We start from the raw sequence: 27,425 nt of genomic DNA on the forward strand, positions 1-27,425 counted from the left end.
AGAGTGAACCAAGTGGCACTAGCAAAAAGGGGAGGAAAGAGAGGGTTTTGAACCGGAGCAAGAGAAGGGTCTGGGACCCGGAGCAAAACCAAGCAAGTATCGGAGGGAGTGCCCCTCAAGACAGTGGCAGAGGTAAGTCACAAGAGAAAGATCTGGGATCCTTAAGAAGATTCGGGACATTGTTGAAAGCAAGTTATAAAGGCAAAGTCTGTATCGGTCTGAAAGCTCTGAATATCATGTGATACCAGGAGAAGGGAGTCATTCTCCTGGTAATAAAGCGGAAGTAGAGAGACACCAGGGGAAGGGAGTCATTTCCCCTGGTTCTAAGTGGAAGTGGAGAGGCGTTAGGTGAAGGGAGTTATTCCCCCTGGCTTTGTGTGTCAGGAGCAGACCAAGAGAAGGGAGGCATTCTCTTGGTTGTGAAATGGAAGTCAAGTTGGTGACGCCAGGGGAAGGGAGTCATCCCCCTGTCATGATCACTGCTTCCAAGGAGTCAGGAACAGCCCAACGTCCTTGGAAGCAGGCCCCTAACCGTTATCTTAGGCACCAGCCGGTCCCCACTGGGACCTTTTGGACCTTGTCCTGGCGCCGGTGGCACCAGGCTCATCAAAGCCATCGGTCCCGTCTCTGGAAGCGCCGGGCTCATAATATGTATGAAGATGCTTGGGTGGATTTACCTGCAGCAGACCATGCTGCTTACTTACCAGCCACATAGGAATCCTCTGTGAACAGGAACTACTTTCTTACCTGGGTGGGGCAAGCTCCACTCCCTGGATACAACACGGGAACTCTTCTGGAACTGGAACTCTTTTCTTACCTACGCGGGGCCGTGGAGGAAGACGCCTCATCACTCCAAGGCTAGTTAAACCACACCCGATTGAACAAACGTGCTTCGCGTTATTCTGCATCTGCAGCAGAACGCTCACTGAGTCTGTTCCAGCCTTTCTTCCTTCCGATCCTGAACCTGCAAGAACAATACTTACCACTCCTGTATCCAGTATTCAGCAGCACCTGCAAAGACAAGAAACAACAGGTTAGCACTGCAACCTTTACACGCAGCGCTTTCCTCACCTGATCCATCGGCAGCGAACATTTCTTCACGCTGCACCTCCGCCTGTGAAGACAAAAGCATTGTTATTACTTACCGGCACTCCGCGAATTCCGGATTTCTTCAACGCTGCAACCCAGCATCTGAAAGACAAACGAAGAGACATTAGACAGGTATTTACTCACGTCCATCGCGCTCGCCACAGTAGAACGCCTGCAAATACTCCAGCGTTTTCCAGCATCTCTTCAGCACGAACTCACAGCTGCAAGGGAAAAGAGACAGTTAGAGCGCTTGCATTTACTTACGCATTTCCAAGCGCTTCATTCCAAGGCTCTGGCTCCAACTTCGGCTCTCTTCACACCATCTCCTATCTCAAGAGCCCTGCAAGACAAATAGGAAAAAGCATTATACAGAGTCCTGTTCTATATTAACATGCCCGCGCACCTAAAGACTAAAAGGACTAAAAAGGTGTCCAGAAACTCAGCGCTCGTGCAGTTAACGACGGTAGCGATCCTCTGATGTCAAGAGGCCTATGTTTCACCAGTGAAGGAACTGGCAACGGCACCCTGCACCAGACGCAGATGGAGAGTCCAGCATTCACCTATCTAAGGTGAGCACGTTGACCTGGGGGCTCTACGGAGAAGCTAAGAAGAGAGAGAGAGGGACATTCAACAACCCAGATCATTAACCCCCATATTCTTTCACCTGCAAAAATCTCACTCTTCGAGTTCGACACACAGTGCGAAGAGGTTCGGCCCCAGAAGCAAATCGAGTCCTGCACATCACTTTTCGGGTCACAGACACCTTCCTGCCAAGACCAGCGCCTCCGTGGGAATCAGGTGAGCGTTACAGAACGCGAAGCCCACCGCAAAACTCCTACCCAGGCGCAATGGAAACCTCAGACACTGATCAATTAGCCCAGTTGCTTGGGGAACTAAGAGCAGAAGTGCATGCAGCTCGTCAGGAAACAAACTCTCTAAGAAGAGAGTTGATAATTTCCAAGGAGCGAACAGAGGACCTCACTAGGCAATTGCTACAAACGCAGGCAGGACAGACACCTTTGCCCGCTCCAGGAGGAAGTTATCCTTCTGCATCATCCTTAAATCCTGTGCAAATCAATCTACCCGGCAATGTGCCCTTGGCTCCGCCCAAACGCTTTTCTGGTGACCCAAAGAAATTTGCAGTGTTCATTAACCAGTGCCGCCTACACTTCTTATGTCGACCAGCTGCCTTCCCAACAGATCAGACCAAGGTGGCTTTCGTGCTTTCTTATCTCAGTGGCAGCGCCGCAGATTGGTCGATCCCTTTAGTCACTCAGGATGATCCGGTTCTGCATGATTTCCAGGCCTTCCAGTCCAGCATGGAGAAACTGTTCGCAAGACATGCACAAGGGCAGGCCTTGGACAATGAACTTCTTTCGTTACGACAGGGTAATCAAGACCTCTTGACTTATATAGCCTCATTCAACAGACTTATAGTGGAAACTCAATGGCCTGAGGATAAGAGAATAACGCTCTTCTACAGAGGCCTGCGTGGAGAGCTCAAGGATGTGTTAGCTCAAGTCGTGAATCCTCCACAAGAATGCTCAGACTATATTGACTTAGTTGTCCAATTGGACCACAGATTACAGAACAGGAAGGCTGATCGTTCCAAATTTGATACCCGAATGTTTTCTAAACCACAGACCTCTACTAGGGGAGCTGACACTGTGGAACCCATGCAAATAGGGGGCATGAAAGGACCTTTAACCCAAAAGGAGCGGGAAAGAAGAAGACAGCTGCAATTATGCCTCTATTGCGGAAACTCGGGGCACTTTCTTCGAGACTGTCCAGTGAAACCAGCTAAGAAGGCTGTAGGAGCCGCAGATACCTGTACCACAAATTCTGAGCAGGGAAACGACCTAGCCCGACAAGTGTAGAGGTCCTCTTGCCGAGCGTTAAAATCTGTCCCGTGACCTCGCATTTCGTGATGCCTATGGTCCTCATTAGTCCTGAACGTCCGGATCGTTTGCATGCAATTGAAGCTTACATCGACAGCGGAGCAATCGGTAATTATGTGGACCGTGAACTGGTATCAAGGATGAATCTACCCCTTGTCCCTAAGGCAGTAAAAGACGTCATTACTACAGTGGATGGCACGGAGATAGCCTCCGGACCAGTAACGCACGCCACCCAAGAAGTGACGTTAGTGAGCCAAGATGGACACCGGGAGAAAATAGTGTTCGATGTGATCAAGGCCCCTCAGTTCCAGATCATTCTGGGAATCCCTTGGTTAGAGAAGCACAATCCTCAGATCGATTGGCGAGCAAAGACGGTTCAGTTTCCAGAATGTTTTACCACTTGTTATCCTCGGCCTGATGTTTCACTGGTGGCAATCTCTTCTGAGGTTCCCAAACTACCTCCCGAATACCAGGAATTCCAAGACGTCTTTCGGAAGGACCAAGCTAACACCCTGCCTCCTCATAGGTCTTACGACTGTCAAATAGATCTGATACCCGGAACAACTCCTCCTTGCAGTAGGATTTATGCCCTCACCGAGCCAGAGAATCTTCACCTCAGACAATATCTGGACCAGTACCTAGCTAACGGGTTTATCCGTCCTTCAAAATCTCCAGCTTCCTCGGCTTTGTTCTTCGTTCCGAAAAAGGAAGGAGACCTTAGGACTTGTATAGATTACCGCGCCCTGAATCAAATCACCGTTAAAAACAGATACCCGTTACCTTTGATCCCTGAACTCCTGGACCAAGTCAAAGACGCATGTATATATACAAAGTTGGATCTCAGAGGAGCCTACCATTTGGTACGAATAAAAGAGGGCGATGAATGGAAGACGGCCTTCCGCACCAAGTATGGGCTGTTTGAATATCAAGTTATGCCCTTTGGACTTTGCAACGCTCCTGCCGCCTTCCAGTATTTTATGAATGATGTCCTTAGAGAACTCATTGATGTGTGTGTTGTTGTCTACATTGATGACATCCTCGTCTATTCATCATCTGAAGAAGAACATCGGAAACACGTTAGAGAGGTCCTCGAGAGATTACGTCAACATAACCTTTTTGCTAAGCTCGAAAAATGCGTTTTCAACGTAACTGAAGTTGAGTTCCTGGGATTCATATTGTCACCTAACGGAGTCCATATGGATTCAAAGAAAGTCGATGCAATCATCAAGTGGCCTTCACCAACCTCTGTAAAAGGAGTCCAAAGCATGTTAGGCTTCGCTAACTTTTACCGCAGATTCATCCCTGAATTCTCTCGAATAGTCCAGCCCATCACCGCTCTGTTAAAGAAAAACAAACGTTTTGAGTGGTCTACCGAGGCAGAACAAGCTTTTCAGGATTTAAAGACTAAATTCATTTCTGCACCTGTTCTAAAACATCCTCGCCCAGAACTCCCCTACATCGTAGAAACAGATGCTTCTAGCCTTGCTATGGGGGCAGTTTTATCGCAAAGGGATCCGGTCACACACCAATTACATCCTGTAGCCTTTTGGTCCCGCAAATTCTCGGCTCCCGAGATCAACTATTCAGTTACAGACAAGGAACTTTTAGCTATCAGATCGGCCTTTAAAGCCTGGCGGCATTATCTTTTGGGAGCCAGACACACAGTCACCGTAATGACTGATCACCGCAACTTACAGTATCTGAAGACAGCCAAAGCTCAGTCTTCCAGGCAGCTTCGCTGGGCTCTGTTTTTGGCTGAGTTTGACTTTATAATTACTTATCGACCAGGCAGTAAAAATGGAAAAGCAGATGCCCTCTCTCGGATGGGAATAGATGAACATTTGACCAATCCAGAACCAATACCCATAATCCCAGAACAAAGGATTTTGGGCTTGGTCAGCGCTCAATCCTTTGAAGACATTAAGACTACAGTCAAATCACTTTTAACTCCGGTCCACTTACAGGACTGGCAATTAAAAGGAAAAGAATTCTCAGTGGATCGAGACCTACCATATTTCCGAGGACGATTGTACTTGCCCAGTGAGAAAATACAAAAACAGGTAATCTCCTGTTATCACGATTCACTAATGGAGGGTCACCCTGGCATAACCAAAACCATGGAAAAGGTCAAAAGACATTTCTGGTGGCCATCATGGAAGAAGGACATTAGAGACTTTGTAATCTCCTGCGGTGTGTGTGCCCAGAATAAGAGTCAGAAGGAGAAACCAGCCGGTCTCTTACACCCACTAGACATCCCTCCCTGTCCATGGCATACCCTGTCCATGGATTTCATCACTGACTTACCTCCATGCTCAGGGTATAATACCATTTTAGTAGTCGTGGATCTATTCTCCAAGATGGCTCACTTCATTCCCCTGAAGGGCCTACCTTCAGCTTCAGTATTAGCCCGAGAATTCTTAGAAAACATCGTTCGGTTACACGGTTTCCCCTCGGTTTTGGTCTCCGATAGGGGAAGTCAATTCATTTCCCACTTTTGGTGAAGTTGCTGTCGTTTAGCCCAAATTGATGTGAGACTTTCTACCAGTCACCATCCCCAAACTGACGGACAAACCGAGAGGACAAATCAAACTCTAGAGCAATATCTACGTTGCATGCTCCAACAAACTGAAAACCCTTGGAAGGACATTCTTTGGATCGCTGAATACGCCTATAACAATTCGACTCATTCTGGAACCGGGAAGACTCCCTTCTTCCTATTATACGGACACCATCCTAGAACCTCTAACCTGGATCCTCCCCAAGAATTCGAAACACCTGCTGTGGATCACTTGCACTCGGAGATCTCTCGTGCTTTTAAGGAAGCCACTGCCCATCTGCAAAGAGCTAAAGCTCAATTTAAGAAAGGAGCAGATCAGCACCGTAAAGAGGCCCCTCACTACGCAGTGGGAGATCAGGTCTGGTTATCCACTAAGCACCTACCTCTAAAAGGACCCCGCACTTTCATCCCGAGATACCTTGGACCCTATCTTATCTCTACCATAATTAATCCGGTGGCTATTAAATTGGAATTGCCTTTGCATATGAAAATACATCCAGTATTCCATGTCTCCTTACTAAAACCAGTGCAACCAGGAACCCGATTGACCGAACTCCCGGAACCTGTTTTAGTAGATGGAGAACTTGAGTTCGAAGTAAAGAACATCCTAGACTCCAAAATCTCCAAATCGAAATTATATTACCTGGTTGATTGGAAAGGATACGGCCCCCAGGAAAGGTCTTGGGAACCCTCAGAGTATGTCCACGCACCTCGTCTGGTCAAGAAATTCCATTTGAATCACCCCGACAAGCCAAACCCCCCGGAGAAGACACGCTTGGGAGGGGCCTTGAGGGGGGGGTGATGTCATGATCACTGCTTCCAAGGAGTCAGGAACAGCCCAACGTCCTTGGAAGCAGGCCCCTAACCGTTATCTTATGCACCAGCAGGTCCCCACTGGGACCTTTTGGACCTTGTCCTGGCGCCGGTGGCACCAGGCTCATCAAAGCCATCGGTCCCGGCACTGGAAGCGCCGGGCTCATAATATGTATGAAGATGCTTGGGTGGACTTACCTGCAGCAGACCATGCTGCTTACTTACCAGCCACATAGGAATCCTCTGTGAACAGGAACTACTTTCTTACCTGGGTGGGGCAAGCTCCACTCCCTGGATACAACACGGAAACTCTTCTGGAACTGGAACTCTTTTCTTACCTAGGCGGGGCCGTGGAGGAAGACGCCTCATCACTCCAAGGCTATTTAAACCACACCCGATTGAACAAACGTGCTTCGCGTTATTCTGCATCTGCAGCAGAACGCTCACTGAGTCTGTTCCAGCCTTTCTTCCTTCCGATCCTGAACCTGCAAGAACAATACTTACCACTCCTGTATCCAGTATTCAGCAGCACCTGCAAAGACAAGAAACAACAGGTTAGCACTGCAACCTTTACATGCAGCGCTTTCCTCACCTGATCCATCGGCAGCGAACATTTCTTCACGCTGCACCTCCGCCTGTGAAGACAAAAGCATTGTTATTACTTACCGGCACTCCGCGAATTCCGGATTTCTTCAACGCTGCAATCCAGCATCTGAAAGACAAACGAAGAGACATTAGACAGGTATTTACTTACGTCCATCGCGCTCGCCACAGTAGAACGCCTGCAAATACTCCGGCGTTTTCCAGCATCTCTTCAGCACGAACTCACAGCTGCAAGGGAAAAGAGACAGTTAGAGCGCTTGCATTTACTTATGCATTTCCAAGCGCTTCATTCCAAGGCTCTGGCTCCAACTTCGGCTCTCTTCACACCATCTCCTATCTCAAGAGCCCTGCAAGACAAATAGGAAAAAGCATTATACAGAGTCCTGTTCTATATTAACGTGCCCGCGCACCTAAAGACTAAGAGGACTAAAAAGGTGTCCAGAAACTCACCGCTCGTGCAGTTAACGACGGTAGCGATCCTCTGATGTCAAGAGGCCTATGTTTCACCAGTGAAGGAACTGGCAACGGCACCCTGCACCAGACGCTGATGGAGAGTCCAGCATTCACCTATCTAATGTGAGCATGTTGACCTGGGGGCTCTACGGAGAAGCTAAGAAGAGAGAGAGAGAGAGGGACATTCAACAACCCAGATCATTAACCCCCATATTCTTTCACCTGCAGAAATCTCACTCTTCGAGTTCGACACACAGTGCGAAGAGGTTCGGCCCCAGAAGCAAATCGAGTCCTGCACATCACTTTTCGGGTCACAGACACCTTCCTGCCAAGACCAGCGCCTCCGTGGGAATCAGGTGAGCGTTACACCCCCCCTGGGTCTGTTGAAACCTGTACAGAATCGCACCAGGAGTAGGGAGACATTCTCCTGGAGAAACATTGTGTAAAGACTGTTTTAAAACCTGCAAATCGGGGGAAGGGAGTCATTCCCCCTGGTGTTGGTTTGAAAGAACATTTTGGTTAAGCAACTCTCCTTAAAGAAGGGCATTTATGTTTGTTACTCTTTACTTTTCTAGTGTGAGGGATAGGTTTTGACAGAGACAAGTGGTTTATTCCTGGACGGGCATCCTGGTAGCCCCCTTTAGTATTTGTTTTGAGGCAGGGAAACTCCTCTTAGAAGTTGGGGATAGGAAGGACCTCTTTTCGATTTTCTAAAATAAGTCTATAACCAAAATCATGCAACCGCTGTGTCAGTTTTCTTCTTTGACACCCTTACAGTTAAGATTTAAAAGTAAATGAATGTCTTTGGAATGTCAGTAACCCAAGATATTCTAAATAAATAGCATTTCATAACATACCAAAATGATCTATGTCTTATTAGGGACAAATGTTTGAGAGAGGGAGAATTTGTGATTAACTGCTATTACATTTATATACAGAAATTAAGGAATATTGATTAACACATTTTAGTAAACTATCAAGTGAAGCTTGTGTGTTTGAAAGGTATAGCATTATATTATTTGTGTAAGCTGGAACTTGTATTGGTATTTTATTGTATTTGAATCCCTGAATGACCATGTATATTTTGGAGAAGTTCTAAGGCTAAAATAAAAAAGAGGGGATAATGGCAAGGGTATCCCGTAATTTTACCGAAAAAACATTTTCAATTGATTTTTTAACCAAAACAAATCCAGCGAGGAAAAAAACAGATTAAAAAAAAAATATATATATATATATATATATATATATATGGGGGCAGGGGGCTAGGGGTTATAACGGGGCGAGGGGGTTGGCGTTGGGTTAAAAACTAGGGAAACATTTGTTTTTGTTTTTTCAAATGTTTTATTTTTTTGAGTAAAAAATCCATCAACAAAATCACATTTAACCAATGGGAAGCCTTGTCAAGTACTCATATGTAAGTTAATAGGGTCAGAGAGTATTAAGCTTAAATCAAGATGTAGGATGAACCAAGTACAATTTTTAGAAAGTATATAAATGTAGGATCTATACCATGTTAAGAGAATGAAATCTAAAACGCCATGAAACCCTATCAGCGTCTAAAGAAACAAGGATTAAAGTGTCTATAGACTTTTTAGCTAGATCAACTTTGTGACATAACAGACATGAATTAGAAGCTCTGTTGAGTTTCTGGTAGTTCCTGTGGATCATGCGCAACTCTGTTATCCTTCTATTGTGTATGCTTGGAAGCAAAATGAGTCTCGTCAAACAAGAACATTATTCACAAATACCTTGATTGTGCAATATTGTTAGGTAGAATTTCCTTTTTGAGTGCAATTCTCCCCACTTGTGAGCCCTTCAACACTGTTTGCTGGACTCTTGGATTTTTGATCAGTTGTGGGAATTTTTTTCCACACCCTTATCTTTCACTCTACCTTTGGTAACCTTTTCCAACCCCTGTGGTTGTATCTTTTTGGAGTCATGCTTTCTTCCAGCTTTTAAGGCATGTGCAATTTATTATTGCAGCACAAAGCACTTTCTGTGCAGTGTTGCTGGCAGCCCCTTTCTGGCCTTTTTTTTCCTTGTCATAGCAGCCTTTACCAATGTCAAGGGGGTACTTTTTTTTTATCCTATCTGACTTTTATTTTGTGGAATCAGCAGCCACCACCTTATGTGGAGTCCTGAAGGGACACAATGTATCCCTTTTTCCACTTGTCATGTAACCTTTTAGTTACAATGACAAGTTCATCTGAGTGGCTGTAGATATTTTCTACTGAGTTTTGTGAATTTTACACGCAGGCTGCGTTCGGAGGGGCGATAAGGGACACATGGGTCACCATTGACCTAAAATGGTGCCTGTTTTCTTTTTTCGAAAACTCTTGATGATTTGTCCTTTCTTGATCCTTCTTCTACCTACGTGGGTGGGGAAAGTCCTGCTAGGTCTTTTGTCTTTGGCAGGCTTCCTTGCGAAAGCACGCTAAGGCTCTCTGCGTGTCTGAAAGGACAGTAAGTGGGGAGATGACCGAAACTCCCCGGGTCTTTGCCTGTGGTGTGGCTACCTGGATACAGTTTGAAGAGTGAGTCTGCTATATACCTACCAGGGGGACTTCAGTAAAACTCCCTAACAAATATACACAAGTATGATGGTTGTTTTACGTAGACCATCTGTTTATTTCATATCTTTCACATTGGTATCTTCCATAGCCAACCATAGGTGTCCATTTCAAGGCTATTGTTGCATAAAGTTGGTCTAGGTACTACTATTCAGTTCGCAAACAATGGAGTACCAACATATATGATCAATCAATAAAAGTTGTATATAAAATAAAATTATTAAATACCTGTCATCAATATATACATGTGGCTCATTAAGAAAAGGAAAAAACAGTAGGAGAGAGAAAAAGGAAAAAATGTATTATATTAGTGCGTGACATCAAATGATGTCATCGCTATCTTTTACTCCTATAGAAATTCCAATCTCACCAAATTCCTGTTGATTTCTATTAATTCGTCCCTTAGACTATTTTATGATAATCTTGTCAATTTCAAGATCCAGTCTGGTTTCCTACTATAAATAAGGACATTGTTCTATTTGTTTAAATATGACACTACTATTTGTTTACTGTGATGTAATTATAAGCATTTGATCAGATTTTGGTGAAATTAGTTGACTGTGCATCCGGGTTCTAGGTGCGTGTACAAGTCTGTTAAGCTTGTATCATTTAGAGATGCCCTTATTTACAAACTGTTATGAGTGGGGGGCGTGGAGTAGGCTGTGATCTCCGTGAGCTCTGTGATCCGGCGACCTAATCCGACGAAGAAACGCATATTTCTTTCATGAACGGCAACTTCAAAACATATGAGAAGGCGTGGGAAGACACCGAGCAGAATGTGTGCAGGCTGACTGCACGTTCAGAGCTGTGGAACAGACGACGTGATACATTGTATCCCGGAGCCAGCCGCGAGAGGGACGTTAAAATGGTGGCGGCCGAGAACAAATGGATCCCGAGGGGCGCATTCCTGTAATGAAGTAGCTGTCTCCGGCAGATAGCTACAGCTGCGGATTAACAAGCAATATAGAGAATAAAACGCTGCACGGTTCGGGCGGCTGTGGGGAACGAGAGGCCTTTGCAGACACAGCTGAGGGTTTCGATGCTCTGCGAAGGCGCACCGAACGTGTGTGTCTGCTAGAATCCTCATGCGAGGTAAGAAGTGTCCCCAATGACCTGATAAAGTCGAGCCCGTTGGCAAGAACACTCGGGAGTGAAACCGGAAGATTACATGGGCTTTGTGCGGTGCTGGAAGCAGAAGTGACTGCTGGGCCCTGCAGGACGAAGAGCGGCTGCGGCAGCGAATATACACGGTAACCCGTGGAGCAGGTCAGAAGCGCTCGGGACAGGCAGCGCTTGCCGCGAACACCGTGTCATCCGACTCTGCAGAGCAGACTTTTACACAGAGCAGCTGCCACCGCATGAGAGGATTGGAAACTGGCCCGCGAGCGTTCATAGACACACGAGCAAGCCGGGGGAAGCGCAGTGCGCTTAACGTGGGACCGTGATCAAGGACAGTCCGGCATGAACACAGTGAAACACAATTACAGGAAAGCGACCTAGCAGGTTGAAAACGGCCTGTGAAGTAGAGCGCTATTGTTCCCCTTGATGATGCACTGTGGGGCTACAGAAGATGAACCAATAGCCACTGAGTGAGAGTGTGTAACATAACTTCAAAAAGTACACCCAAACTCTGCTTACACTGCATGTGCCCAGGCAATCCAATCACAAACGGAGGTGACAGCGAAAACGTGTGCCAACAAAAATTGTATGGGGAGAATAAGCGTGGGAAGATCCAATCCACTTGAAAAGCAATTTCATCCGCCATAGCACAAAGCAAGTTGCAGAGGTAGCAACCCCAACGACTGAAGGACCTGGGAGTGTCACAACAACACTGCATAGTCGGAACCAGACACGCAAGTAGGGTAGCGCAATGTCAGTGAAAGGACTAAGAGCTAAGTCCAAACAACCTACAACGGAGGTCTTTGCAAAAGCGCAGAGGACCCCTACAACAGCGACACAAAGCATGGTCGCGACTCCTGCAGAAGAAGCCTCAGGAGACAAGCATCAGATCCTGGCGGCCATAACGGAATTGAGCACCAAATGGGGCTCAGCAATGGCGGACCTGCGGACAGCCCTAGAGAACAAAATTGATGCGATGGGAACTGAACTCACCCTGCTACGACAAGACGTTAGGGCGCTGGCAGAGAGAACGAGTGGTCTGGAAAGCACAGTGAAGATCAATACAGATGTCAGCGCAAATAACGCAAAAGAGGTCCACGTGTTAAAACATCAGTTTGTCAATCACGAAAATCGTGTGGAAGAAGCAGAAGGAAGGGCGAGAAGAAATAACATACGGGTGGTCGGCCTGCCGGAGAGGGAGGAAGGCCAAGACCCCACAAACTATGTGGAGAACATGATCCTCCAGGAGATAGGAGCAGACAAGCTCTCACAGGGGTTCACTGTGGAGCAAGCGCATCGTGCCCTGATGAGGAAACCATGACCTGGGGCCCCGCCGAGACCGATAATTGCGAGAAATAAAGACAGAGAGAAGATCCTGGAATACTTTCGTATGGGCGGAACAATAGAGAGAGCATCCACCAAAATCACGGCATACCCGGATTACACAAGGCTGGTGCAGAAGCAGAGGTATAGTTATGTGGCCGTCAAAAGGAGGCTGCGTACGGCGGCATCAAGTATATGCTTCTGTACCCGGCGAAACTGAAGGTGCTGCACAAGAGCAGAGCGCTTTTCTTTGACACTCCAGAGGAGGTGGTGTCATGGCTGGACCTGCAGGGCTGCCCGGAACAAGAGGCGGACCGAGATCGTCAGGAGCATGACAACTGAGGAGCCTGTGTCATGGACATTGAGGGGGTAAGTGGGAGGGTGGCCCTGTCATGGTGGAAAAAGTGAGACTGGATGGACATTGTGTAGCCTTCGGGTCTTGTGCCCCGGTTGGACTGGATTATAGTGGATAAAATGCATGTAGGAGCTGCATAGTACTAACATAAATCGTAATAAAATGGGAAATAGGAGCAAAGGGACGGAAGCAACCCACCCCTGAGAACTAGTAGTTAAGTGGCCACTGGGGCGACTTCACCCTACTGAGCCCTGAGCATAGGCTTGTGCTGGGCAGGGCTAGATGTGGGGGTGCCTAAGATCCAGGGATGGAGCTGGGCAACAGTTGGGGAGGGTGTTGTTGGGGAAGGGCTGGGAGGTGGGTGGGAGGGGGGAGAGTTTGGTGTGCATATAGTTTTGGGGAGTTTAAGTTTGAACATGAGCCTACATAGAAGAGTTGGATGGTTGAATCTGTATTGCGCGGGCGGGAGGGATCTGTTTGAAGTAGGGAAGGGAAACTCTAACGAGCCATGGGGGATCTTAAAATAATCACGTGGAATCTCAGGGGACTTAACAGTTATCTGAAAAGGAATAAGGTCATGTTGTACCTGCGAAGGCAAAAGATAGATATTGCACTACTGCAGGAGACACATCTGACACGGGAAAAGATGGAGTTGGTTGTAAAGAAATGGAAAGGGGTTGTGGTGGGCTCGACATACTCTGCTTATGCTAGAGGAGTATTTATCTGGGTGGCGCCGCACGTCCCGTTTCAACTATTACAGGAAGTGGCGGAGACGGGTGGGAGGATGGTCATATTGAGGGGGTTGGTGGAGAATAAGGAGATAAGCATTGTAAATACATATGCCCCCAACCAGAACACGGCAGCGTATTTCAGAACTTTGTGCACCAACCTTAGTATGTGTGTGGGTAGTGCGGTGATCTGGGGCGGGGATTTTAACTGCGTACTGAACCCCAACGTAGATAGATCAGATGGCAAGATTGAAAGACCCGCCCCAGCGGCTAAAGCATGGCAGACACTGCTAGACGACTTTTGTCTGGCGGATGTGTGGAGAACAAAATACCCCCAAGAAAGGCAATATTCGCACTATTCCGCCCCGCAGCAGCTACATACAAGGCTGGACTATGTCTTTGCCACGTCAGATGTAATAACAGAGATTACTCTGGTAGAATATAAGGCAAAGGTCCTCTCGGATCACTCGCCACTGGTTCTCGGGTGGCAATACTGCCCACCAAGAGCACGGATTCCGACATGGCGCCTCCGAGCAGAGGCGCTCAAGGACCCAGTTTTTAGAGAGGACATAAGGGAGGAGATTAATAACTACTTTGAGGCGAATACGGGTAGCGTTGACTCGACAAGTACATTATGGGAAGCCTTCAAGGTAGTGATGCGAGGGGTTGCCATAGCAAAATCAAAAGGCTTGCAGGGCGGGGTTCTGGCGGACCTACAAAGAACAGAAAGAGAACTAAAAAGGGCACTAAAGGGTGGAAGCAAAGACATGGAGCTGGCATTTAAGCTGCAGCAGAAATGTGCGGAACACTGGGAAAGGCTCTGCAATCTAAACTACAAAAAGTATATTGAGAGACAGCATGCGGGAGGGGATAAAACAGGACGGCTCTTAGCATGGCTATACAAGAGCGAAACTCCCAGACCCACGATCAGAACGGTAATGAGATAAGATGGCAGTGTAGTGGACACCCAGGAAGGAGTTAACAAGGAGTTTGCGGATTATTATAAGCTGCTATATGGGGATGAGGAGGGAAGCAGCCATAGGGATATAACGGAAACATTAAAAGACATAGGGCTGCCTATGATAAGTGAGGAGGAAAGAGAGGGGCTAGATGCACCAATCACTCTGAAGGAGTTAGAAGAAGTGGTGACGCAGCTGCCTACTAGCAAGACCCCGGGGGCGGACGGGTTCCTGAGTGAATTTTATAAAGTATATAGAGAGGAAGTGCTCCCCCCAATGTTAGAAATGCTCAGTGAAGCGTTTGAGGTGGGACGGTTGCCGGAATCACTCAGAGAGGCGATCATAATACCGCTTCACAACCCCAACAAACCTGGGCATAGCTGTGGCTCTTACAGACCTTTGTCGATGTTGAACCAAGACAGCAAGATATTGACGGCTGTCCTGGCAAACAGATTGCGAAGAGTAATTAGCAAACTAATACACCCCGACCAGAAGGCCTATGTCCCGAATAGGAATATAACTCATAATCACAGGCGACTCCAACGGGTTGTCGAATGGGGTAGTAAGACTGAAGGCGAAATGGCGATTGTGTCCTTGGACGCAGTAAAAGCTTTCGATTCGGTCAAGTGGCCATAGCTGCTGGCAGGGGTACGGTTACATAAGGTGGGCGAAGATGCTATACAGTGAGCCGCTGGCCAGAGTTAGAACGGGATCAGTGATATCCGAGAGGTGGCAACTTAGTAGAGGCACCAGACAGGGGTGCCCATGGTCCCCGATGCTTTACATATTAACCCTGGAGCCCCTAGCAATATACCTCAGACAACAATATGATACGATAGGTATCGAGGTGGGGGGGAACGACACCTGATCTCCTTATATGCAGATGATTTGTTGCTGTACTTGAGATACCCGGAGGAAAATCTCCAGTACATCCTGGAGGTGATGGAGAGGTATGTGGGGCTGTCTGGGATAGCGATGAGTCCTCAAAAATCTAGTATTTTTCCGTTGGGCAGCTATAAGGGGACCCCTGTGAGACGGTTACCGGTGTTACAAATACCATGGGCGGTTAGTTCTTTCCGGTACCTTGGGATAGACGTGTACCACACGGTAGAAGAGGAACATAGGCACAACACAGAGATAGCTATTGTGAAAATTGAGAAGTGCATGACATTCTGGGTGAAGTTGCCCCTAGCAATGATGGTACGAGGTGCAATGCTGAAGATGGTGGTCCTACCTAGGCTCCTGCATTATTTTAGGAATATTCCATACATGATACCCAAGAAGTTCTTTGCTAAACTGAACAGTATGTGTAGGGATTTCCTGTGGCATGGTACCCGGAACAGAGTGGCACTATGGAAGCTGCAGAACTTTTATGAAAAAGGGGGGATAAAACGGCCTAATTTTGAGGTTTATTATGTGGCGAGCCAGCTACAATATGTGGCCAAATGGCTCCCAGATGAAGCGATCCCTGAATTTACGCTGTTTGGACATGATTGCGCCCCATTTCACTTAAGAGAGATGATCTGGCTGCCCAAGTCAGAAATGAGAGAGCGCCCTAGGATGATGATGCTTGGGTGGAAGATGTGGCGTCGGGCATGCCGGATGATGGAGAACCCATTCCCATGCTCCCCGCAGGTACCACTGGTTGCATTGGCAGGGGATGATGAGCAGCTAAGGGTGATAATCAGGACCACGGGGAATCGGTAGGGCTGGTAACTTTAGGGGACATCTGGCAAGAGGGGACCATTACAGATTTTGAAGGGCTTGGGGAGGAAACAGGGTTACATACGGGCCAGTATATTACATATCACAGAATGGTGCAGAGAATCCGGAAAACATAGCCTGAAACAGTATTGGCAGAAGAACCAGATGCTATCATAGAGGAGATATATGATATATCGGAAGGGGGGCATGGGATTTCTAGGCTGTACGATATGGTGATGTCTAAGGTCGGGGAGGATTTGACACAATTGAGACTAGACTGGGAAGCGGAAGTAGGAGCCCCGATAGAGGATGGGATGTGGGAACGTGCCCTGGGGTACCACAAGAAGGTGTCAAGGAATACGAGACTAAAACAAATACAATTGTATATAACGCACAGAGCATACGTGACACCTCTGAGGATTTCCAGGTTCGAAAATGCTGGACGACGAGCATGTCCCAAATGTGACGAGGAAAAGGCTGACATGACACACATGTTTTGGTCATGCCCAGTAATTGAGTGTTTCTGGGTGAAGTGGCACAGAAACTAGCGGAAAAGGGGGACACGATCATCATAGATACAGCCTGGGCCTGCTTGCTGGGAGGGTTCCCCAGATCACAGAAACTTAAGCATGTTGGTAAACTGAAAGACATAGCATATGTGCTTGCAAAACGAAGGATTGCCATGGGATGGAAGACGTGTCACAGGCCACGGGTGGATGGTGTGGTGGAAAGAGTTGCAGACATGGGCGGAAGTAGAAACAATGGTATGGCAAGAGGCAAGCAATGCATGGGGGGAGGAGGAGGCAGGAACCCTGATGGCATGGAAATCATTAATAGCGGAATTGTTTGGAGCAATACAAGATCTGACAGAATCCACGGGAAGCGAGACTCCGCCACGCGCGGCAGATGCAGAGTGTGAGGAATAAGTAGGCTCATAAAGGGGGGTGGGATGGGGGGGCAGTGACCAATTGTTCACTACTTAATTTTGAACTGTTGTAAAATGCACTGCGTGTTTGGTTTGTATTGTTGTTTGTTTTGAATAAAATGAATTTAACAAAAACTGATATGAGTGCGGAAACATCATTTCTTGACTTTTTGTTTTAATTGCCTCACTAATATTGCTAAACCAAAAGACCAAACCATATGCCAATGCATGTTTTCCAATTCTCATTATGGTCAACAAAAGCATTCATCCCCATGCAATTGTGCTCTAGTATTCATTGTTCAATGAAACCCAACATTGTTCTAGCTTTAGCTTTGCATTTATTGATGCACAATATACCTCTGTGTAGTGAGGCTTGAGAGGCCAGGGAATCAAGACCTAAATCTATTTGTATGCATTTTATCAGTGTACATTACAGTACATAGGTGCTCTTCTAATCAGTCCAACCATGTAGTTCTTCCATTTAACTTTGTTTCTCCCCCATATAATGTCATTGCAGTAATCCTGAGTTTATAGGCCGTAATTAGGCCTTTCAGATTTAAGCCACGGTATTTTTGATGAATCCTCATTATGTTGGCATCGCAGGGACTTCTATAATTAACCAGTATTAGCACATGGAGCTTGTTATTGACCTCCTTTCAGACCATCATAATGTTTAGAATGTGGTCAATAAATACTGGTATTGACTGCATTCTGAAGATTCTGTCTTCAGGAGCAGACCTTTTTTTGCTGCTACATGCTGTTCAACGCAGGAAGGAGAACGCTAAAACATTGGAAAAGACGTTCACTTTCTTACAGAGAAACTATTTAATTTTACATGGCACCTAACGCATGCTCAGGTTCAACCAAGTTGCAATAAAAATGCCTAACTTATGAAGACAACCATTTTATTTCAATACTACTACAACATGAAACCACATTTAAATTACTAAATCACTTTGTCTATTTACTTTGCACACATTTAAAGTTATATGTTTAACTTCACCACCAAAACTCCACAACCACCACAGCCTTATAGTCTTCGGGAAGGGTCATTCTATTCTTTCACACCAATAGTTTCAAAACAATGTAACCACGTCTTGCTATCCTTGCATTTTCAAGAAGAACCATATATCTATCCAACAGGCACTAGGCTATTTCCACAAGTCTCCTGGGCATGTCTGGATGCTCCATGCCTTCACCTGTCAGACTCTCAGGCTTGCTTTGCGTAATTCTCACTAAATGAGGCACATAGCAAGGTACTTTGGATGAAAGGCTGCCAGACGGATCAGCTGAAATGTGTTCTCCAAATCAAACATAGCCTGCGTCGTATCACAAGGTCCTAGACCTACTGCTCCCACATACCATCCAAACGAAATACCGTCTTCTATAATGCCCTCACCCCACTCAATTGTGGCTAGTGTCATACTCCGATTCTGTGTTATCATGTATACAGAAATGCCCATGCTTCCTCTGTGAATCTTAGTTTTGTAATGACACATTCGTGCAGCAGTGCTACTGCATTTAGTAAGTGGAGCCATGGTATGAAATTAAATGCCACACATAGGTATTCATCTTTTCACCCATGTTGTGTTCTCAAATATCTGAGCTGACAAAAATGAGTGCAGTTCAAACATGTTGTGGTGGGGCTGTGTACCACTTTGCATTCATAACCCATCAGCTGCATTCCATCACTTCTTGTGTGCTTTAATTAGGATTAACCGTACGCAAATGTATGCGTTGCTCATTTCCTAGGCATTACCCTCTTTTCAAGGAACAATAATCTCTGATGTTGAACCTCTTTGTAGAAGCAGTACAGGAATTCGCATTTGGTTGGTTCTGACAGTTTAGGGTTACATTTGGTGCTGAAAAGGCTTCCAACTTCACATTCTAAGCTTCTGAATATATACACCATCTGTTTTGAATGCCATCACTTTTTTACACACTCTGCATAAGTGGTATGGCCTCTTTCGGTGCTCGCCCTTTCAAGGGCATCGAGCTCTGCTTTACTGATAAAGTCCAAAGATTCAGAAACACGAGGCTGCCATTTGTCGTTTTTAGAGATAACGCGGATAGCTGTTTCAGCTGACGCCTCCTCTGGATTGGGACCAGACTCATTTGTGCTTTGTTGGTTGCCTAGAGTAGTGGCACTTCATAGTGCAATAAAGTATTTAGTGCAGCTCAAATGATTTTATTTTCTAGAGCTCACTTAGCAATGTTGCAAGCATTCCTTCGCGAACATTTACAATTGGAATTGAAATTCAGAACGGATTTAGTTTCTTAGAAAACTTTGTTTGGCAAAATGGAAATATTTCAATGCAACCACACCCCCATCCCCTAGACAAATGTGTACATCACATAGTACGCTACAGATAAGTAGTTCCTTTCTCATCAGTCGCTAGATGCCAATCGCATTTTGATCAAGCTTTGCAATATGAAGTACATTCTCATGCTTTCATAGACTTTCGATTTTACTCTGAAGTAACGGGAAAATCTGGCAACAAGCAATCAATCTGCCAAAACTGTAATTGGCAACTATAAAGTATTGTTATTTTTGTACTTGTTTTCCGTTTTAGTCTTATGCCTTTTTCCGTGTATAGCAATGGCTTGGCCTCCAGGCATTCAACCTGGATGTTTGGTTAATATCTGCCATTTGTTCTGTTGTAATTGTAGAAATGCAATCCTCTTTGCTAGCCACTTGACTGGTGTCCGACCAATTACATTTTATATTTCCATTTCCATTTCAGTGACACTTCCCAGGATGGCAAGGCCTCTCCCATTATTGAGAGTTCTGCATCAGAGGAAGAAGTCGAAGACTACAGCGACTTATTTGTGAACACAAACCGTGCGCACTATGAATATTCAGGCAGTGACACTTCTGAAGAGCAAAGCGAAGAAGAAAAGGAAAAGTAACTACCATTGTCTGTGGCATGGAACTTTTAAGGAAAAAAAACCTTTGCTGAATGGCTGCCATGCGCGCAGGCCTAGGTGCTAGAAGCAGGAGAGTGTCTGGCCATACAGATTGCCTTGGGAGCGTAGGCACAGGGCCTCCTATTTTGCACTATAAGAAGGGCTGTCTGCTGACGCCCCTGAAGGGCCTAAAAAATGAGACCAACAACTTACAGGAAGCAAGCAAGAAAATGGTTCTATTGGTAAGAAAAAGGTCAGAGAGTTGCCAGGGCACTATGGACAAAAAAAGTCTGAAAGTCCTCCTTAACTTGTTGAATACCGTTAACTTAAGAGGTCAATGAAATAGAATTCAACCACTAACTGACAAAAATTGCTGTGATTTAAAAAAATAGTTGACATTTTGAAGTATTTTGAGTATCGGCATTCATCCTTCTTACGGCCGCCTCCATTTTACCATGAACAGTTCTGCACAGAAACCCCTCGTTACAGACCAAATATTTTTTCCAAGGCCGAGTTGATAGTCTTTTGTAAATTGCACTTCCTTTGCGAAAGGGCACATTTCTCAGCCTTCGTATAGCATTCTTGATTGGAGGCGTTATAAGATCAAGGAATATTTTAGGTAAAACAGTTTTTTCTTACTCTGTAATGAACAATCGTGTTATGAAATAAACATTTGAAATCAAATTTGCTTTTCATGTTTGTTTTCATTTAATTTTGAAACGTTTGGAAGTACAATTCGACATCACAGTAAAGAATAAATTACACCAGGTCCTTAATTTTTCATCAGAGGTAAGTTAAAAAATAAATACTCAGCTCCCATATAGCATTGTGACTAGTGTGGAATTAAACTGAATTACGGAATGGCATGACAAAAGGGAAACGTGTGCACTGCAAGTGTTATAGTTCCTCTTTCAAATCAACAATGAAGAAAATGATTCAACAGCTGCAAAAATGTCTTTAGAAGAAGGATATTTTAAAGAGAATCAAATGCTTCTGGGAGAATCCAAGTGATTTGCCCACGGCTGAAATTACCGCAGGCAAATCGTTCGCATGAGAAAGGTGCGAAGTAGCAAAAGTTTGCACCTTTCTCATGCGAACACAATTACATACTACTGGGGCTGCAGGAGTTTCCCCGCATCCCTGCTCACTATACTGTGTGGTATAGTGAGCGGGGGTGTTGCGGGGGAAACCCCTGCAGCCCTCATTGTCTTTTTTTTTTGTTTCGTTTTTTGCGGGTGCGTTGCGGGAATGTCCCCCGCAACACCCCGCTCACTATACCACACAGTATAGTGAGCGGGGTGTTGCGGGGGACACCCCCACAGCCAGCGCAGTCTTTTTTTTTAATATATACTAACCCATAATGCTACCACCAAAGGTTCGAACTTTTGGTGTTCGAACCTTTGGTGGTAGCATTTTTAGGACGTTTTGACCATGCAAACTTTTGCATGCGGTCAAAACGTCCTAAACCCTTCTGGGACCCTCTCTGCTGATGGGAGAGGTTATTTTATGTAACTTGAATTTATTCCACACAATTGCTATTTGCTTGGTCTTCAAGCACTCTGGCAGATCTGAAAGAGAGTGAGTAGGCTAGTTTAGTGGTTTGAGAGGGAAAACGCAACATAGCTTTGCTGTTGTGTTGGTACGTGCATACCATAAGTACTGTGTGTTGAAAGCATAGAAGCATTTTTGGCCAGAGGCAAGTTTTGTTGGCTGCAATGGAATTGTGATGAATCCGATGGAGTCATCACTCATTTCCCTGCGGTGACCTTCTCCCATATTGCCAGGGGACAGCTGCTGCTACCTGATCCTGACCGTAGGGGCGGCTATATGAGAGGATCGCATGATGGGAGACAACCTCCAGGGAGATGTCATGACTTCATCGGGGGAGACATGGTATACCCCATATTCTCTTGAAAATAACGTTCCCATATCTAGTTACTCATTCCCCGCTTCAAGAATTCCAGAACAGGAGAGTCACGTTTCCCTGTAGCAGCCCCCAGAATATGGAATACACTCCCTGAAAATATAAGCAACGAGCCGTCCTACACCCACTTCAAGAAACCTCTAAAAACCTGGCTATTTAACAAATTCTAACCCAACCGCTTCATATGTCTCGACCAGAACTCTGACTGATGTAACTGATTTGCTGTATCTATCTATGTATTATTTCTGTCAACCCATATCCCTGTATCCACATTGCCATTGTACTTGTTTCATCACCTGACTTACAACACTGTAACCTTCGCCGTGATTATTCCAGTTTTAGTTGTGTAATCAAATACAATAATTAATAACCTCATGGCCTATTGTTATACACCCACTCCTTCTTCCATGAAGAATAGGGAGAGCACACTCTCCAGTTCCACCTGTCATTCAACCAAGACTCATTCACCATTTAAGACTACTGAAACTGTTTATTCTAGTTTTCTGAATCAAATCCCAAAACTTGACTTCCTTTTCCAGAATGGCCGAAATGCTGGGACATGGAAGAGGAATCGACAATGCAGAGCGAGGAAGGCCACAAGCCCAGTGAGCGCTCTAGTGGTTGCTCATACACACACCTGTGCCTGGGAAGTTTGAAAGGCAAGTGAAGCAAGGAATCGAAGTCTGCTGATAGCCAGGGGGAACTGCCTCTCTCAGTGAAGTTGAAGAATCCGAAAAGGCAATTACCGGCGTAGTGGAGCCAGGCAGCACACCAGTGAAGAGGCTGCTGCATGAGGAGGAGACACTGGGGGAACTCCAAGAGCCGACGAGGGACTAAAGGGCGTTCACAGGTGAACTTGAGTTTGGAAAACCAGAGGGTGGGCAGCATGCGGATGCATCTTATAGACCGCTCACTTCGAAAGTTACTGAATACATGGGTTTGGATTAGGCCTCCATTGCCCTATGAACAAGACGACCTCACAGACATTCTGGACAAGGGTCCACAAACTGATCCTATTTTGCCTTTTCATGTGGCACTGCAAAAAAGGGTGGCTGGGAAATGCCGGAATCTAATCCGGCAGTCGACAAGAACTTGTCAACCGCCTCTCCAGTAGTGACCCCGACTACCTGTCGAAACACCCCACTCTGGAGAGTCTGCTGGGACAGGCAGCTACGGCTACTTCTTAACAGGCAGTGTAGATGGATGGGCGAGGAAGGTATTTTCTGCAGAGAGCATGGCACTAAAATCTGCCAACTCCACTTGTTCCGTTGCAAAGTTTTCGTATACTCTATTGGACTGTATCTCCATGGCAGCAGAGCACATTTCCGAAGGGGATGAAAGGGATGGCTTCTTAGCTGTTAGATTGGATTCTACGGATAGCATCAGCAGATCCATGGCTACCAGCACCATAATGCGCAGATTTGCATCGTTGAAGTCGGGTTTTGCACCTGATGTGCAATCTAAGCTTCTCAACATGCCTTTTGACGGGTCTCTCTTCTTGGCAACAAAGCTGACTAGAACCTTGAAGTTGCAGACCTCAAAGGCGGCAGCCAAATCTTTAGGCGCCGCTATTAGTCAACCTCAGTTTTTTCATCCTAGTGGGTAAGCTTGTAGGGATAGATCTTTTCGCTACTACTGAGTTGGAAGGGCGAGAGGAATGGCCAGTAAAAGAGGCCAGAGAAGATTTCCTCGTGGTGGACGAGGTAGTGGTTCCAAGCCAGCTCAAGCAGCAGCCTCCTTACCATCGGCTTCTGCATCAGCCACCACAAAACCACACTGAGGTTGTCAGTCACAGCTCATGTGTGGGGGCAGACTGTCTCAGCATCTAGAAGAATGTCGAGACATTACTTCAGATGTTTGGGCTCTGGAAACTGTAGCCCATGGTTAGTGCCTTCCTTTTATAAAGAGACCTCATCCACTGGGGAATCACTCGTTGAGGATTCTGGATCCGCTCCTTGTGCAGGAGACTTTTACCCTGCTAGAAAAAGGTGCTATAGTATCAGTGCCTGTAGCGGAGAGGAACAAGGGGTGGTACTACCCATATTTTATTATACCCAAGAAGGACGGAGGACTGAGATCCGTCTTGGACTTGAGATACTTGAACAAGTTCCTCAGAAAGGACAGGTTCAAAATGGTCACACTTTCTCAGATCCTTCAGGCCCTCCAACTCCAGGATTGGTTGGTGTCATTGGACCTTCAGGATGCTTATTTTCATGTGCCAATCCATCTCAAGCACAGAAATTACCTGAGGTTCGCAGTTGGTGGTTCTCATTATCAATTCGGCTGACCTCTGCCTGAGGGTTTTCACCAAACTGATGGCGGTGGTGGCTGTCAGTCCCAGGATGCGGGGGGATTCACTTCTACCCCTACTGGGACGATTGGCTGATCAGGGCGTGTTCTCCCAAACAAGCCCAGGATCATCTCAACGTCACCTGCCACGCTCTTCACAGACTGGGCTTCTCCCTCAATTACAAGAAGCCCCATGTGACACCTTCCCAAAACCTCCAGTACATCGGAGCAGTGCTAGATACATACTTTGGGAAAGAGTGAAAGTGAAGGCTCAAGACATTCTTCAGATGGTAATCACATTTCAGAATGTCCACAATCTAATGGCCTTAAATTGTCTAAGGTTGCTCGGCCTCACGGCATCCTGCATTTTTCTGGTGCCAGAGGCTCACTTGAGAATGAGATCCCTTCAGTGGGCTCTAAGAACTCAATGGTCCCAGTTCTCAGGAATGATGTCAGACCGACTTCAGATTCCAAACAGGGTCTCACAGGATCTTCTGTGGTGGGCCTGTGAAGACAATATTCTGATGGAGAACCTTTTTGGCAACCATGGCTGGAGATTACAGTAGTGACAGATGCCTCACTCACGGGGTGGGAAGCCAATGCCAACGATCTGACAGTCAGCGGTCGTTGGCTCCATCTGAGTCCAAACTACGTATCAATCTGTTGGAGTTGAGGGCAATCAGACTAGCGCAGAAGGCCTTCCTGCCCTCTTTCCGGGGAAAGAATGTCCTGATAATGACAGACAACACAGTGGCCATGCACTACCTAAACAAGAGAGGAGGTGTAGGGTCACTACCACTGTGCAGAGAGGCAATGCAGCTCTGGTACTGGGCAATACAAGAAGGAATCTCCCTAGCAGCAGTTCACCTAGCCGGGGAGGAGAACACAGCGTTAGACGCTCTGAGCAGGCAGAGCACAGTCTCGGCTCAAGAAGTCCTTCAAGAGATCTTTACCCTTTGGGGAATCCCTCAAGTAAATCTGTTTGCGACCGAGGTCAACCGGAAGTGCGAAAGATATTGCTCCAGGGAATTTCCTCCGAGAGGAGCTCTAGGAGATGGGTTCATAGTGGACTGGGAGTTTCCATTCCTGTATGCGTTTCCTCCAGTCCCCGTCATTCCTCATGTAATTGGGAGGTTGAGAAGATTTGGGAAACAAATAATCCTAATTGACCCGGATTGGGCCAGGAGGACGTGGTACCCAGATCTTCTGGACATGTCAATCTGTCCTCTGATTCGTCTTCCACAAAGAGAGGACCTTCTCACGCGAGAGGGAGGTCTGGTTCTCCATCCCGAGGTCAAGACTCTCAACCTTCACGCTTGGTATCTGAAAGGCTGAGATATAAGGATTGGGACCTTCCGGATGATGTAATGGAGGTGTTGCTTTCGGCCAGAAGACCAGCAACAAAGTCTTTGTACCGTTGCCGTTGGAATATGTTTTGCAACTGGTGCAAGGAAAAGAATGTTGATCCTTTTCTATGTAAAACTCTGATGTTTTATCCTTTCTTCTATGCTTAGCTAATCTGGGCCTCCAGAATGGTACCATTAAAGTCTACTTGGTGGCGCTGTCCATTTTTAAGTGTTGGTCAGAGGAATGTTCCCATTTCAAAATTCCACTGGTGACTCAATTCCTAAAGGGGCTCACTAATGTGTTCCCTGCATCTCTTTTCCAGGTTCCGGTTTGGGACCTTAATCTGGTTTTAAAATTCCTGATGTGGGCTCCATTTGAACTACTGTAAACATGTCCGTTAATGTTATTAACCTTCAAAACAATCCTATCGGTAGCTCTGACATCAGCCCGCAGAGTGAGCGAGTTGCAGGCACTTTCGTCCAAGCCACCCTTTACCATCTTCCACAAGGACAGGGTTGTTTTAAGGGCCAAACGCTCCTTTTTGCCCAAAATCATTTCGGACTTTCATTTGATTCAGAAAAATTGTTCTACCTACCTTCTATCCTCCACCTCATCCTTACTTACTACATCAAATACTTTATAGGTTAGACCCTGGGAGAGCGTTAAGCTTTTACATATTCAGTATGTCTATGTTGCAAATTGATGACCAACTCTTCATCGGATATACAGGATCCAAACTAGGTCAGGCTGTTTCCAAACAGACCTTGTCTGGATGGATAATTCTGACAATATCAGAATGTCACAGGTTTGCAGGAAGAGACCCTCCTGAAGGTTTAAGACCTCATTCCACCGGGGGCATGGCTACATCTACGGCCCTTCAGAGGGGCGTCCCAATCAGAACAATTTGTGAAGCAGCAACATGGTCTTCCATACACACATTCACTAAACATATTCCCTTGGCCAGGATGGTTCTTTTGGCAAGGCAGTCCTTCACTCTATCCGTGTAAATATATGAATTCCAATTCTACTCTCTCCCCCAAAATAAACACTGCTTTGGGAGTCTGTTAAACATGAGGAATAAGTGGGAGGACACAATCCATTCGAAGAACAAGTTACTTACCCCTGGTAACGTTGTTTTGACTGGATGTTCCTCCCACGTATTCCTCACCGCCCTCCCATCCTACCCCTCAGTAGAATCTCCCATGCTATTACAGCTTCCATTCCATCAAGCGGAGTACGATCACTCCCGTGTTTTATGGGTATCTCTGCTGCAGGAGGAGGAAAAAACAGAACTGAGGCCAACAGGCGCTGTGCGTGCTATATATGCCTTTGAGGAACATCATCCTCGACAGAGGCCTTCGAAGGACATCGACTCTACGCCAGCAATGAGCGGCGCTCCCTGCCGAAATTTGTTTTCCGAAGCAGCTGAAGCTGGACAACAAGTGTCAAATATGAGGAAAACATGGGAGGAACATCCAGTCAAAAGAACGTTACCATGGGTAAATAACTTGTTCTTCTGCCACCAGGAGGTATACCCATAATTATAGGGTTTTGGAACAGGGGTGCATATCTTAAATGTACCACCTGCACTGCAGAGAGTTGGCTGTCGCTGCAGCTGTCAAATGGGCACCTGTGACCTCTGAACCTGCTCTGTGCCACTGGTAGGGCAGGCACTGCAAATCAAGTTACTGATGCAGCAGGACACAGGTAAACGGCATGATTTTGGTATGGAGCTTATGAAAGGGGAATCTGATGAGCAGATTTCCCTTGCAGAGATGGAATTACCTGCCTCATTTTATTAATTTAATGAAAAACAAAATATTCAGAGCTTCCACAACCTTGCCAGATGGCAATTCATCACA

General features: G+C 46.1%; 1 protein-coding gene across 2 annotated transcripts in view; it reads left to right on the plus strand.

Moving 5' to 3' along the window:
- Positions 1 to 20,687, plus strand: part of EIF1AD (eukaryotic translation initiation factor 1A domain containing) — a 505,590-nt gene extending 484,903 nt beyond the window's left edge. For both annotated transcript variants that reach the window (XM_069644800.1, XM_069644799.1), the window contains exon 7: positions 19,841 to 20,687. In XM_069644800.1, coding sequence (XP_069500901.1) covers positions 19,841 to 20,006 — 166 coding nt within the window. In that variant the 3' untranslated portion in view covers positions 20,007 to 20,687. The remainder of the gene's footprint in view (positions 1 to 19,840) is intronic.
- Positions 20,688 to 27,425: the final 6,738 nt, after the last annotated feature.

This window comes from Ambystoma mexicanum, chromosome 2p, assembly GCF_040938575.1.
Source record: "Ambystoma mexicanum isolate Mex_15411 chromosome 2p, UKY_AmexF1_1, whole genome shotgun sequence".
Lineage (NCBI taxonomy): Eukaryota > Metazoa > Chordata > Amphibia > Caudata > Ambystomatidae > Ambystoma > Ambystoma mexicanum.